The following is a 15232-nucleotide window of genomic DNA, read 5'->3' as shown; positions in this document are numbered from 1 at the left end:
TATATATATATATTATCCTTTTTAACATTTCTTTTATTATTTTGTTTTCTTATGCTGATAGAAAACCCATCCTTACAAAATTTCCTCCAAAACAACCCCATTTTGTTTGACCAATGCTGAGAATTTCAGGCTCTAAAGAAAATATTCATTTAAATATTGTTTGGTTCAATGTGAAGCGAACGAGCGATAAATACTATATAGCATGAGAATGAGTGAGTATATATTATTATAATATTATGTCACTATCTTCTTATAGGAAATATTTTTCTGGCTTGCTGAATAAATTTCATGGATTTAGTTCTCCTTGAAATGCATGACCATTTCTAAAATAAACAGAGCATTTAATGCTTCCGACGATCATTATTAAATTTACTTATTTTTAATATACATTAATATTAGCATGCTATACCAAAAGTAAGTTGAATTTCTTCAGCATATTTATGATTCTTTTTTCTCCATTTTCTCCTCTCATTTTACACACAATAGTATGTTAATATAACATATTGAGTCCTTTTAGGATATAGCATCTTGTATTATTCGTGAGCTTACATAACTCGATAAAGATCATGTTTTTATGAGGAGGGTATTGGAGAAGAAGATTGATGTATTGCTAAAGTTCGTGTTTCTCATTTTAATGTTTTCCCATAAGCCCTGAGTAATTGGAAATGGCTCAAAAAAATCATTTTTTTTCCTGGTTATGAGAGAGATGGAGGGAAGGAGTAGTTTTTAGAGGGAGAAAAAGAACTAGAGAGAGAAAACTTCATTCAATTCCCTCTTATCTTTTTTTATATACATAAGTGAAAAAAAAAAATGTAAAATTACATCTAGTACGACATTAGCTCTGGTGGCTAGTTTTCCGTGCTAGTCTCACCACTTCTACAAGTGGACTTAGCGATTTATCGATATATATGGGCTTTCGAGATGCATGAATTCTGATATCTTACCAATGCACAAACCTTTCATAAATACATATGATCGTATTTTGGATACACCTATAATTATAATTCATTAATACATTCACATCACATCACTTTCATTTTCTTTATGAATATAACTCAATAATTTAGCAAAATAACACTATATAAATAATTTCAACAAACAAGCACACAATCTCCTATCTCTTTCTCTCTCTATTACAAATAAAATCAAGCATATACACATTAATAACAATAAAAATAATAAAAAACTCGATTCGTTCAAGCACTCAAACCTCTCTGGGATCAACAAAAATAGAACTTCCTGGCACCGATCGGGTCCAGTCCCCCACCACCACCTCATCCCCATACTCATCTGCCAACCTCTTAACACACCACACATCCTCCTCAAACGATAGTCTCTTCCAATAGGGTATCCCTTTCACCAACGGCTCGCACTCCGCCACCTCTGTCGCCACCACCCTACACCCTCCTTCCCTCGCCATATTATGTGCATTCCTACACAAAAACCTCACCATCTTCTCTGCCTGTGGTCCCTCCCCTCCAATCCCATACAAAAAATACCCTCCAAATGGCCGGAACAAATTTGGCACTGATGGTATTCTTAACCACGGAACCATGCGGTCAACAGCGCGGCTTGTCCACGCCATCCCTTTCTTCAGCCGCGCGACGCCCCGAAGCTCGAGCTGAAAAAGGGAGCTGCTGTTCCAAACGCTCAAGACGGCCCATGAGGCGGGTGGGTGGGCGAGGAAATGGTCGAGGGAGGTGTAGGAGACAGGGTGGGTTGGGTGGGCGAGGAATGTGCCCAGGGAGAGAGGGTTGTTGAGGATGGCGTCGATGTCGTTGGGGAAGAATTCAGTGGTGGAGAAGAGGTGGCGGTAGAGGGATTCGGCGAAGGAAGGGGGAAGGCGGAGGAGAGTGGTGGAGTTGGGGAGGGGGAGGGGGTGAGCGAAGACGGGGTGGACGAGGATGCGAGGGGTGCGGAATTTGGTGTAGGTTAGGTGGTGAGTGAAGAGACGGAGAGAGGCTATATTGTTCTTGTCGGTAGCCATGTATGAGTATTCGGCGTCGTTCGATCGAAACCAGTCTTCCATGCGCTTTACTAGCTTGAGACCGATGCCCATTCTCCTGCCATATATGAATATTTTTTTGTTATTATTACCATTATTTCTTCTTTTTTGAATAATTGTTTGTGATGTATTTAATAAATGGATAAGTTTTTAATGTGCAAATTAATGTTGGGACAATAATTTCTTTGCATGTTATGGTTATTATGAATTTAAGATTAAGAGTGAGTTTGGTGTTAAAAATATTTTAAACATCCGAAACTTTTTTGGTGTTTTGTTTTTCATACTGCCACCATAATTCTGTTTGGCGAACTATTTCTCGTTGATTTTTAGATTTTTTATGAAACAAAGTTGTTTTTTTTGCCCGAATTGTTAAAATGTGGTGGTTGTTGAAAATGAAATAAATTTATAATAACCACCACAATTGTCTTAAAAATAAGTTCTTCTTCAGCAACTTTTCGCTGTTGATTCTTTAAACAACTGAAGTTGCCTCAAATAGACCCTGAATTATTTATTTGAGACATTTTTTTTTTCCTTTTGAAGTTTTTCCTTGTTGATAATTTGCAAGTAAGGAGTCCTAATTGGGTATAAAATTGACTGAACCTGTCAAAACAATTGTAAGAATTACTGAAATTTCTTTGAAAACAGATGTAAAAATCGTAAGCATTAAAAAAACCAACAAATCCAATGAAAAAAAAAATATTTATATTTATGTGTATAAATTTATTGAAATCATATGTTTTAGAATAATTATATTAAAAAAAAGCCATAAAATGGAGTCCCAAAATACCGAAACCAATCAAAGCCATGAAAACTGCCGGAAACAACCAAACCAAACTTATGTGATTGGACTAAAAAGAAATCAAAACCAAACATAAATAAAATAAATTCATAATACATAAACCAAAATCCAATTAATAAATGAACAATTCACACGTACCGGTGGGACGGCAACACACGCAGACCAAGGATATAGCCTGCCTTCGTAAAAATAGGACCCGCGCCGCCGCCGGCCGCGCCGGTGGAGTTACGAGGAGCCGTCTTGCCGCACGTGATAGTCTTAACACAGCCGCGTAAAACGCCAACGATCTCCCTCTCGGCCGGCCCACAAGTTTCCGCAACCTTTCAAATTGGCCGATGAAAACAAGACCAACTCAGCTATAGAGAAAGAAGAAGACAATTCCAAAAGGAAAGTGCCGAAGAAGATGAAAGGTGGAGTATTTTCATACCAGCATGAGAAAAGCCGGCGAATTGCGGACTCTGCAGAGGGGATCGCCGAGGAGATCCATGAACAGAGATACGCCGCCGCTGGGGCTGACATCGCACAACCGGTCCACCGCTTCCGCTCCAGTTCGGTCTTGCTCCGCTTCGTATTCTCTCACCACCACCTCATACGTGTTAAAGCTCTGTACTTGCTTCATCGTCTCTGGTTTTTGATCGACCGATCGATCAAAGCTGCAATCTTTAGTTCTTTGATCGATGCTTCTTTTAATATGTGTTTAGTTAATGGAGTGTGGGAGGTGGGGGAGGGAAGTTTTTGGAGGAGTGATGAGGGAATGATTAGGTAATGGGGGCAAGGGGTATTTATACTTGCTTTATGAGTTATGGGTTTGTTATTTATGTCTTTCTTCTCTGTATCCCTCTCTTTCTCTCCCCCCTCTCTCTCTAGATTTCAATGCCGTCGTTTTCTCCTCCTCTCTCTCTCCCTCTCTCTCTCTCTCTCTCTCTAGATTTCAATGCCGTCGTTTTCTCCTCTCTCTCTCTCTCCTCTTTCCTCTGTTTCTCTCTCCGTCTAGTTTGAACTGATAAAATCATTATTCAAATCCACGTATTTGCGATGCAATAGTGGTTGAAAATGACGGGCTGTGAAGAAAAGAAGGAAAAATTATTAGTGCGTATGATTTGTAGAATGTACTTGGAATGTATGTCTCTAATTCATGGAATAAACATTGCATGTGAATTTTTGCATGCACGTCTACCACTTGGATGAGCCAAAAAAAAATAAATAAATAAAGTTTCTTGTAATCCGTTAAGGTACGCACCAAATATTTGCTCATAATTCAGATGTATGAATGTAGGTTGTATGTCATAAATGCATCAGAGCGGTCTCCAAGGAGATCCAACGGTATAGAATAGAGGAAGTACGATCACGGAGGGTCCATTTACCCAATTGAATGTAGTTGTCCTAGCTGAAGGCCCAGAGGGAAGGACAAATAAAAAAAAAAGTGGACTGAAGGATTGAGTCTTAACAAATGAGACTAGAACAAGACGGATGGGCATATGAGTTTATGACTACAAGAAAGCCGATAGAAGGCATTGAGCTACCTTCAAGTAGTTTTGACTCGAAGAAAAAATTCAAATCCTCACTAACCCTAGCCGTCCTACAGACACCCCCGACACTCCTCGCCAGCCGATAGAAGGCATTGAGCTACCTTCAAGTAGTTCTGACTCGAGGAAAAAATTCAAATCCTCACTATCCCTAGTCGTCCTACAGACAATCCCGACACTCCTCGCTAGAGACCAAAATTAGCAGCAAAACAGAGCCTCATGATCATCCTGTAGGTTCCCCTGGTCAAAGAATGAGATATATATCGGGTTATAATGATTCATCATCTACCCGATAGCCTAATTTTGCTCCGCCGACAGGAGCTCCTCATCTAGAAATCAAGGGTTGACAAGCATACTAGATTAACTAATTAATAAAGTCTAGCTGACTGAGTTCATCTTGCTTACTCTAAGGTAATCAAGATAAGTCGACCGACTACACCGACTCAGCCTAGTTGACTGAATCAACCTTATCGAGCAAAAGCCAAACAAGCTTAGCCGACCAAATCCTAGAACGACCTTGTAATAAACTCTTATATATAAAATAACCATATTATCAAGTACAACCCCCATTAAAGTCGGGGAAAAATGTAATATCACTATATTGTACCTTCTTCTCAATAAATAAAAAGATCATTTTATGAGAAAATGCTAATAAACAACATATTATATGTTCATTATTATCTTCTCTCACTACAAAAAAAAAACACTTAAACAAATGGAAAAACCAATGGTTTTTTACACGGCGAAAAAATCATTCTAATTATCGACGGTTTTGGGACTATTTTTTATCTTGATTATTTGTGACGATATAACTATAACAAAAACTGTCGCTAATCAATAATATTTTGTTTTCCAGCTTTTTTAATTATAACCAACGAAATAATCTGTCGGTTATAAGCAAATATTAACCGACTGCTATAGTTCGTCGATTATCTTCAAACACATCATCAAGCGGGGTTTTAACTAATGCATTTCATTTCCTTGGAGAGAATCAATGCATCTTAAATGCCTAATTTTACTGGTAGTTTCCTCAAATGGTCTATACCATTGTAGTCCACTTTGTTAAAAAATTCATCGGTATTTTTCATAGTTGGTCACCCTTGTACTTGCATAATTGCTTCTTCAGGCATGATCATTTGTTTTCCTTTATCTTTAAACGTGTTCTCGAATGAAAAACTTTTCCGCTGCATAAATTGGCTTCAGTTATCTCATCCAGTTTTTTTGACAGATTTGGAGTTACTTTTGTGAGTTCTTTGTCCGTCTTTTTTAAGGCTGTTTCAGAGGATCTATGGAAATTGGTGCTTCTTGTAACTTAGGTGATGTGATGTTGTCTTTAAATTCACTTTTGTTGTAGCCATTATTTTATTATTGTTGTTATCATTTTCGTGTCGCTAGACCCATCGGAATTGCGTACGATTCGAGAATTGCCTATAGGATTGAAACAAGATTAGTTTCTTTCAGAGTCGTCATTGTTAGAAATAGGCAAAATGTAACTGAAATCAATGCTCTTAGCATTAAATGATCCTTTAGAGACAGATAAAACATCTTATAGAGTCAACGAGTTGATGGCTTTCTCCCCAAAATCCGAGACAATCAATTTAGAAGGACAACATAAGTAGAAGAAATAGAAGGATCAAAAGGAATTGTAGCCCCTATGCTATGAGGGTCTTCAATCCTCTCGACTTCTCTTTCTTCATTCTTGTTATTTTCTTTTTTTTTTAGAGTGGGGGCTTTGTATACTGAGTTGACGCTAAAGCTGAAACGGCTTGCATCTTGTTGAGGATCTTCTCAATGGATTTGGACCATGAAACATTCTGCACATCTCTGTCTTTGTAGGGATCCACAGGGAAAAAAAAATCATCAACTGAGATTACGTTGATCGAACCCTTTTCGAGCGCTTTCAAGTATTTTTTTGGGATGATTATGTTTCCTGTTAAAAACTGATAGTCCAACAAGTTGTTGAAGATGAAATAATCTTTTATTTTATGTCCAAGCATCCTGTGGTAGACACAATAGTTGCATTGATCTTTCATTCTAACCTCTTCTGCCCTTTTGTCTTTGGAAAGTTTAAATTCTGGTACCTTTAACAAACAACAGAATATCTTCGTTGCGGCTTCTGTTTTGAATGGATATTTTTTGTTCATTCGCTCAACCATTATTTTTTTTCAATTCTCTTTTGGGATGATTATTGATATTACAACTATAAGGATTGTTGTCGTTGTGATGAGTCGGCATTTTATCCTTATCTGTTCTGCTCATGTTGTATCTGCATTGGTTGCTTAGTCTTCTTGAACTGTCGAGATATTCCTTGATTTGTTCTCAAAGGTCTTTGTCAGCTTTGGCTTCTCAGCCCCTTCTATTAGACTTAGTTATTTTACTTCTTCTTGGAGGCTTGCAACTATGTTGAACAACTTCGCAAATAGTTTTGTTGTGAATTACTTGAGCATAAATTTCACTGGTCCATGAATACACTTGAGAAGGATCTTGATAGTGTGTTGCTCTTGGAGCTGTGATTCACACTTCATGCTTAAGTTCCTCCATCGAAGAATGTAATTCACGATGGTTTCTCCTGGTCCTGCCTTTTGCTTTTCTACCGCTAGGTCTCCAACTATGATGTGGTGCTGAGCTCCGACGAAATGCTAGATGAAGAGGTTCCAAATCAACAAAAATTTTGACGGACCCATTAGAAACTTCGGCGTACCAATCGAAAACAACAACAGTAAGGCTGCTAACAAATTAGCAGAACATGAGAGCATCACTACCCCTGTGTTACAGCAACTTGCTCGAAAGTAGACAACATACTGACAAGGGTTTCCCAGCCCATCAAAAACCTTAAAGTGAGGTGGTACAAAGCCGGGTATTGAACGGAGTCAAATTTCTCTAAGCAGGGTCTACCACTTGGAACCAATGACCCACCCCTAATCTAGGCCATTATTTCCTTACTTTTTTTATAGTATTTTATTTATTTTATTATTTGATTTGATAAAATAAGGATTGTTGTCGTTGTGATGAGTCGGCATTTTGTCCGTATCTGTTCTGCTCATGTTGTATCTGCATTGGTTTCTTAGTCTTCTTGAACTGTCGAGATATTCCCTGATTTCTTCTCAAAGGTCTTCGTCAGCTTTGGCTTCTCAGCCCCTTCTATTAGACTTAGTTATTTTACTTCTTCTTGGAGGCTTGCAACTATGTTGAACAACTTCGCAAATAGTTTTGTTGTGAATTACTTGAGCATAAATTTCACTGGTCCAAGAATACACTTGAGAAGGATCTTGATAGTGTGTTGCTCTTGGAGCTGTGATTCACACTTCATGCTTAAGTTCCTCCATCGAAGAATGTAATTCACGGTGGTTTCTCCTGCCTTTTGCTTTTCTACCGCTAGGTCTCCAACTATGATGTGGTGCTGAGCTCCGACGAAATGCTAGATGAAGAGGTTCCAAATCAACAAAAATTTTGACGGACCCATTAGAAAGTTTGGCGTACCAATCGAAAACAACAACAGTAAGGTTGCTAACAAATTAGCAGAACATGAGAGCATCACTACCCCTGTGTTACAGCAACTTGCTCGAAAGTAGACAACATACTGACAAGGGTTTCCCAGCCCATCAAAAACCTTAAAGTGAGGTGGTACAAAGCCGGGTATTGAACGGAGTCAAATTTCTCTAAGCAGGGTCTACCACTTGGAACCAATGACCCACCCCTAATCTAGGCCATTATTTCCTTACTTTTTTTATAGTATTTTATTTATTTTATTATTTGATTTGATAAATTACTATTTAATAGCTATGTTATTTTGTTAAATGTTTGGAATTATACATTAAATGTTGTAATGATAGCCATGGTAATGTAAATACAAAAAAAAAAAAAGAATTTATTTTTTTCCTTATGATACATGTTTCCGACAGCTTAAAGTTGGTTTCACAACAGTTCCAAACTTATCCATAGGCAAAATCGACTGCTAGCCGATATACATTTCTACCAACGTCTGGCTGACACATAATCAATAGCTTAATGTGCGTCACACAAGAGCGGGCGCGACACTTTTCCGACAGTTAACCCGTCGGTTATAAAAAACGATGCTTAATCGACGATTTTCTCCTTCGTAAGAAAATCAACAAGTTTGATACTTTTTTGACAGTTAACCTGTCAGTTATAAAACGTCACATAAATGACGTATAACCGACGATTTTGCATGATTCAAAAAAACCGACGAGTGCTACATTTTTCCGACTTGTATGCCGTCGCTATTATTGAAAGAAGAACTGTCAGTTATACGATCTGAAGATTACCGATGACTCCAATTTTCTCAAAAAAAAATGACATTAAATTATCAAATATCTTTAGGTAAATTTATATCAACAGAATATTGATTGATTTTGGAATTACCGACAAGGGTTTTACCTACGAGTTAAAATCCGTCGGTAAACCATTCGTAACAGAAAAAGCGATGATTTTTCTTATAATAACAACGGATTGTGACCGTTGGAAAAAACCTAAATTCTTGTAGCATCTCTCCGCCCTCTCTTTCTCTCCTCTTATACTCTATTCCAAAAACATAATCTATTCTAAAAAAAAAAGTGCGCTATGATTTGTTAATGCCAGAATAAGCATTTCAAACCAAAAACTGGTAAAATAATTTATTTCAAATTTTAATAAATAAAAAATTTAATATTAATCATCATTTTATGAAAATATAAGAAAATTTTATATATTCTTTATAACTATTTAGTTTTTTATATTCAAATTTTCACAACTAAAAAAAGCTTTTAGCGGCGCTTACATAAAAGTTAATTTAAAAAAAAATATTGCTTACAATATTAAAGAAAAATCATCAAGCTATTTAAAACCGCTGCTAAAATTTCTTTGCGGCGCTAACAATCACAGTGATTAATAAAAATAATACTGATTTTGATCGTCATGATTGTCTATAAAATACTGCAAAATTTTGTTTTTAGCACTACTCTTTATAAAATGGCCCCTAGAACTAAAGTGAGAATATGGAATAGATTCATTAACTTGTCAACGGATACATGGTATGCATATCACTTATTAAATGACAAAAAGTCACTAAAGATATCTCATTTAATTTCTCCAAAGCCTCCAAAGTTAGAAGGTAAGTAAGGAGCATCTATTAATAAGTGATACACATGCCATATATTTGTTTATAATCCACTCAATATCATTTATATTATCTCTTTGGTTCTCTCTCTCTGGCCAACCTTTCAATTCATGGTAATCACAATATTCTGATAAAATATCAGACAGGATGAATCAGGGGGTGATTGGAGAATCAAATCCTAAAAGACCCTCATCCTAAGAGCATTACTTGTGGTATGCATCATTGTGATGATATGCATGGCCGCCAATACATTGAGAAAAAGAATTTTCACAGTATTTTACACCCGCTATCGTAGCGATAAAAAAAACCCGTGCTATTTTTATTTCATCGAATTTTAAATCGCTGTGATCGTTAGCACTATAAAGGCATTTGGCAACTGTTAAAAAACGTCGAGGAAGGTTTTTAGCTGCAATGACTTTTGCAGCGGTTTTAACTACTACTAATTGCTAATGCTGCAAAGACTTATAATAGTGATTGAATGTTTTTAGTTACAATGACTTTTGCAATGTTTTTTAACTTTGATGGTCATTCCATCGGTTTTAATAGCTGCTAATTTTATGATTATATATATTTTCAACAAATTTGCATATAAAACAACATAAATATATATATGAAAGAAGATTTACATATGCATAACTTAATTCTATGTATTTATGTCTAACAAATTAAATTTTTTCATGCATTTTGTGGTACAAGTGTAAAAATTGATGTTTGTGTTAGATATGTAAATACATAGAAATGGGTGGCAAGCTTGTGAATGTCCCAAATATGAATGCCAATGACCGAAAACACACACACACAATTCATATGAAATAGTGCTAATATCTCAAATATATCAAAACATATGCCAATCCATAATTTCAGTCTACAAGAAATTAGAAAAAAATTATATAGTGAGCATAAGAACACATAAATTCTACGAACTAAGTAGTAACATTACCTAGGTGTGTAAACGAGCTGAGCTTGAGCGAGTCCAGACTAGGCTCGTGTTCGACCAGGTAAAAAATATCGTTATTTGTGTTTAGCTTGTTAATACATCGAGCTCAAAAAATTTCTTTATATATATATATAATTAATTAATTAATTAATTAATTAAGTCAAGCCAAAATGAGCCGAACACGAAGGAACAAATCTTTATTCGTGTTCGGCTCATTTTCTTAGCGAACGAATTTAACACGATGTACTTTACGAGTCGAGCATGAGCTATTCGAGAACAACAAACCGTTTTGATAACCCTAACATTACCTAAACATTAAAACATCTAGCATGCAAGGGATTCAGGCAAAGAGGAAGGGTGGGAGAGCTCACAAAATAGGCTAGATTTTTAGCGGAAGAGGGTAAAAAAAATGATTGAAATATTCATGTGTTTTTACATGTGTCTTTGGCAGCCCTTTGAAAAACTGCCACTAAATAAACCTGCGGAAACCTTTATCCTATCATATTATTAGACCAAAAAAAAAAAAAAAAAAAAAAAAAACTAAATCAAAATCACTTATATAAGTATCATATCTGACAATTTAAGGGTTTATTTGTTTTCTTGAAGCTAGAAATTAAATTAAAAAAATCATGAATTTTATTGAATATAATCATATATTAATATTGATTTTAAATCTTATGGTAAACTCATTCATTGGTTTAGACATTAACTGGGATAACACAATTGCAAGTCATTTCGTCTAATTGCAAGGAGATAATATTATGCCCAGATCGCTGAAGCCCTGAACCCTAAACTCTAAACCCTAAACCACACCACTGGACGCACGGCGTGGTATAGTCGTCATCTTCCAGTTTAGCTGATATAATGTTTTCTCCATTGCATGAAAATAATCATGGAAGAAATTTTTGTTTAAAAATATATATTAAAGAAAACTAAAGCTTTATATTTTTCGTATTCTGATATCAATATATACAAATTAATAAAGTTCAAATAATGCACAATTTAGTTTATAAGTGGATCGAGAGCCCCCTCCTTTTAATAATTTCTTCTAAATTGAAAAATATATATTAGGGATGATCATCTTATAATGGAATAAGCTCTAATTACTACATAGAAGGTGGGCACAAGGTTATGTCCAGGGGGGTCTAATTGTCCCCCTGAAATGTATAGTTTCTCTATATATAAAAAAAAGATAATTTAATATTTTTACCCCTTACTTATTGCATCGAGACAACCATGAATCATGAGTCTTTCTTTTCCATGTGACGCATGACAAAAAAATATCGAGAACTTGTGGTTATGACTCTAAGTGCGCTTTACCTAAAAAGAGAATATCTCAAGGTTTCTCCACTTTAACATTTCTTCTGTGAATAGGATTCAAAACTTTGATTTTATATATATATATATATATATATATATATAAAGTCTTTATTACTGAATTCAAGTTTCTTCTTGAATCACAAGAGTATAGTATGGGCATGAGAGAGAGAACATAAATATATATAGAGAGAGAGAAAGAGAGAGAGAGAGAGCTAAGCAATTGAGTTAAGGCAAATATAAACATTATAATGGGGTCAGATTGGTGCCTTTCGTTCAACTCTAGTGGATGAGAAAAGTCATGAGGATCGGTTTGGGGGTCCGTGTGTGCGCCTTATACATTTCATGAAACCACTACCTCACGTCTCTATTTATAGGGGTTTGGCTACTATAAGATGACTCATTTAGGCTTACAACAATCCTTGGTTTTTAGACATATGTGGCTGCCTTCTTGGTCATGTCCCTCCCCTTAGTTGGGTTCTCTCTGAGGTATTGTTTCTTACTCCAACTTTAGTGGTTAAGAGAGTTTTTCTTCCCTCGGTGATTGTTGTGCTCGGTCTTTTGTAATCGACATTTCATACTCAAGCATTGAATGCTTTGTGGATTTATTGTCAAGTGCACGATACTTTGAATTGATATTTTCATCGTTCGCCCATGACTAGCATTTATAGGCTGACTTGTGATGTAGGATGAGGCGAGTCATCCAACCCTTGTTGGTCCGAGTAGCCACTTTTGTTTGATTTTTTTTTTCACCATTAGAAATTCACAATTATTCAGATTCCAAAGAAATGAGATTAAAACATTGGAATTAACATATGAAAAAATTGAATTTTCTAGGTCATTGAACTTGATCATCCCCACTATAGTGAAACCAAGGAAAATCTCATATTAGAGGAAAATGAAGTATTCATCTACTAGGTTTTTTTTAAAGAATATAATAACTTTGGGTGTAGTCGGGGTAGCATATTAGCTGCAACGCGACAACTAAACACAACTTGGGGTGTTTAAAAAAAGGGATGCAGTAGATTTTTGTGCTTATTTGAGTAAACCGTGGGCCACGAGTCCAACCCCACAATGCGAGTTTTGTTCACAAAAAATGGTCGCCCAATGGTCGATTCGTTATGTTCGACCCTGTGACTAGCATTTTTTTTTATCGAACCCACGATCCCATCGTGCTTCTCTTGCAATCGTCTGCCCTAGCTCATCCTCCTCTCAACCCTAATTGTGGTCAACGGTTTCAGTTTCATCTCTCTTCTCCTTCCTTCCTCCCTTTTCTCAAGTATCGTGCTATGGTGGTACTCTATCATTTCCCCTTATAGTATTCTCTACCCTACTCTACTTTCATTGATATTCTAGGTTATGGTTTGAGGTTTGCTCTGTGTGCTCTCTCCTTGCGATTTTTGTCTTTGGTCTGTTTGTTGTTTCTGGTTTTGTTTTTTGTTGTACGTGTGACATGCACTTTATTGTCTATGTTGGAAGGGTTATGTGAGTTTCTTTGCAATTTTTAGCATTTTCCTTTACCTTTGTAGATTGTGCTCTTTGTTATATATTGGAATGGTTTGTGTGAAAATGATGATTTGAGGCTCTGTGAGATTGCTGACAATTCGTGGTTTGTGGTTTGTTTTTTGTGATTTGTTGGTCTCAGCTGGAAATAATTTTTTTTACCTGGTACAGGTTGCTCAGTTGGGGCTCTTCCCGCTACTTTATTATTGGTTCAATTGAAGTAGATTTATTGCCTAGTTTTCACTTGGTTCTTTTTGGTGGTTGCCCTTTTTGTTGAATTAGACAATGCTATGTTGGTGGTGATGTTTGTACTAGTGGTGTGGGTGTTGTTTTTGTGTCATGGTGGCGGTGTTATTGATGGTGATATCGTTCCATGATGATGTTGTTGTTGGCGGTGATCTTGTGCCTAGTTGGCTGTGTTGTTGTGCTAAGGTGGTGTTTTTGTTGGTAGTGGTGTTGTGTGAGGATGTTGGGAGTGGTGATGTTGTTCCATGGTGGCATCGGTCGTTGGTGGTAATGTTGGTTGTGTGTGGGTGTTTATAATAATTTTTTTGGTGCTATGCTTGTGGTGACATGATGGTTTGTGTGTGTGGATGCTAGTTGTAGTTTTTTTGGTGATATGGTGGTTGTAGTGTTTCTGGTGATGTTTGTAGTGGTGTTATTGATCAATGATGTTTTATTTGTGCAATGTTGTTCTCCTATTATTGGTTATGTTGTCTCATGGTGTTGGTGTTGTTAGCGGTGATGTTGGTAATGGTTTTTCTTCGTCATGCTGGTGATGTTGTTAGTGGGCATGATTGTTATTTTGGTTGTTTATGGTGATATTGTGGTGACATTGAGGTGGTGGTGGTGGTGTGTGTATGTTGGTGGTGGTTTTTTGGTGACATAGTGATGGTGGTCTTTGTGGTTTGTTATGATGTTTCTTTTCAGTTACCTTTTCTTGCTGTGTATTTTAAAGGTCACTTTATTTTTTTCTCTTTATACATTTATGATGCTTGTTTCTTTTTCATGCTAATATCGTTAAAATAAAAACAAACGAAATTAGTTCGTCTGTCATATGAGATAGAGATGTGAAAATATATTTTCTAACATCTATCTTAAAGAGGTGGACTTAGGAAATATACCAACCACCTATTTTAACAAGGGATGACAAAATAAAACAAATAATTTAAGGGAGAGCACAAGAAGAGAATATGATAAAATGTAATTAAAAAACAAGTCAAATCAGTTAAAGAATGACTGCAAAATATGGAAATAGTTGAAACGAGGATCCACATGCTTTAGTTAGGATCTGATAATGGGAACCATCAATGCTTTTGAAGAAAGGTGGGTCGAGAGATTTGAGGTGAGAATTTATGAAACGTGAAGTCCCTTATCAATTATTTATTTCTTCAATTACAATAACATGTGAATAATGTATTAATTTGTAGGTTGTTCCAAATGCTAAAAAATTTAAGTTCAGTGGTATTGACCCTGAGCTTGAAGAAGATTTGGATAGTATATTTGGAGGAGTCGTTGCCACGGGCGATCAAGCATGGATTCATAGAGAGAGAGGGTCTCTACTGTGGACTACGTTATTCTCGAAGAATTTCGGCACCTTCTGAGCATTGTACTAATACTTTGGACTACAATGTTCTCTACTTACTTTGCTATAGCCACATAACTATGAGAGACAATTTTATAGGTGTCCAAGAAATAAAACAATGGGCGGATTGGTTCTAGGATTCCACCATTGATAGTGATCGGGTGTAGAGTGTTTTGTTGGAGGAGGGATTCTCTCGTGACATTAACCATTTGCATTTTAAAATTAATATTATGTTATTATTATTAATTGTTATTTTTAATATTTCTATTTTTAATGTTGATTGTTGTGTTACTCACTGTTTTGTGAGATATCCATTTTTTTTTGTAACATTCAAACTGAATATTTGTTTTCAATTATGAAATGTACTAGTAGAATTAGTTCTATTTTAAACAACACCATACTACCAGGGCAGAATGCCCATTAGTTTAGAAACAACTGCTGCAT

General features: G+C 36.1%; 1 protein-coding gene across 1 annotated transcript; it reads right to left on the bottom strand.

Annotated features, from left to right (window-relative positions):
- Positions 1-1204: 1204 nt before the first annotated feature.
- On the bottom strand, positions 1205-3505 carry LOC110021393 (probable N-acetyltransferase HLS1). Its single transcript, XM_020719877.1, has 3 exons — positions 3232-3505; positions 2943-3124; positions 1205-2063 (listed from the first exon to the last, which is right to left on the bottom strand). The coding sequence occupies exons 1-3, from the start codon at positions 3421-3423 to the stop codon at positions 1205-1207; spliced, it is 1233 nt and encodes a 410-aa protein (XP_020575536.1). The 5' UTR covers positions 3424-3505.
- Between the last annotated feature and the right edge of the window lie 11727 nt (positions 3506-15232).

Source organism: Phalaenopsis equestris, unplaced genomic scaffold (genome assembly GCF_001263595.1).
Source record: "Phalaenopsis equestris unplaced genomic scaffold, ASM126359v1 Scaffold000134, whole genome shotgun sequence".
Lineage (NCBI taxonomy): Eukaryota > Viridiplantae > Streptophyta > Magnoliopsida > Asparagales > Orchidaceae > Phalaenopsis > Phalaenopsis equestris.
This window is presented reverse-complemented; position numbering and strand designations above follow the sequence as displayed.

What these genes read in the sequence shown, in the direction of transcription:
- LOC110021393 (XM_020719877.1), bottom strand. Translation starts at nt 3,423, where the DNA reads ATGAAGCAAGTACAGAGCTTTAACACGTATGAGGTGGTGGTGAGAGAA. An exon ending in CGCCGGCTTTTCTCATGCTG is followed by an intron (nt 3,125 to 3,231) that starts GTATGAAAATAC and finishes CCAATTTGAAAG; the next exon opens with GTTGCGGAAACTTGTGGGCC. An exon ending in CGTGTGTTGCCGTCCCACCG is followed by an intron (nt 2,064 to 2,942) that starts GTACGTGTGAAT and finishes CATATATGGCAG; the next exon opens with GAGAATGGGCATCGGTCTCA.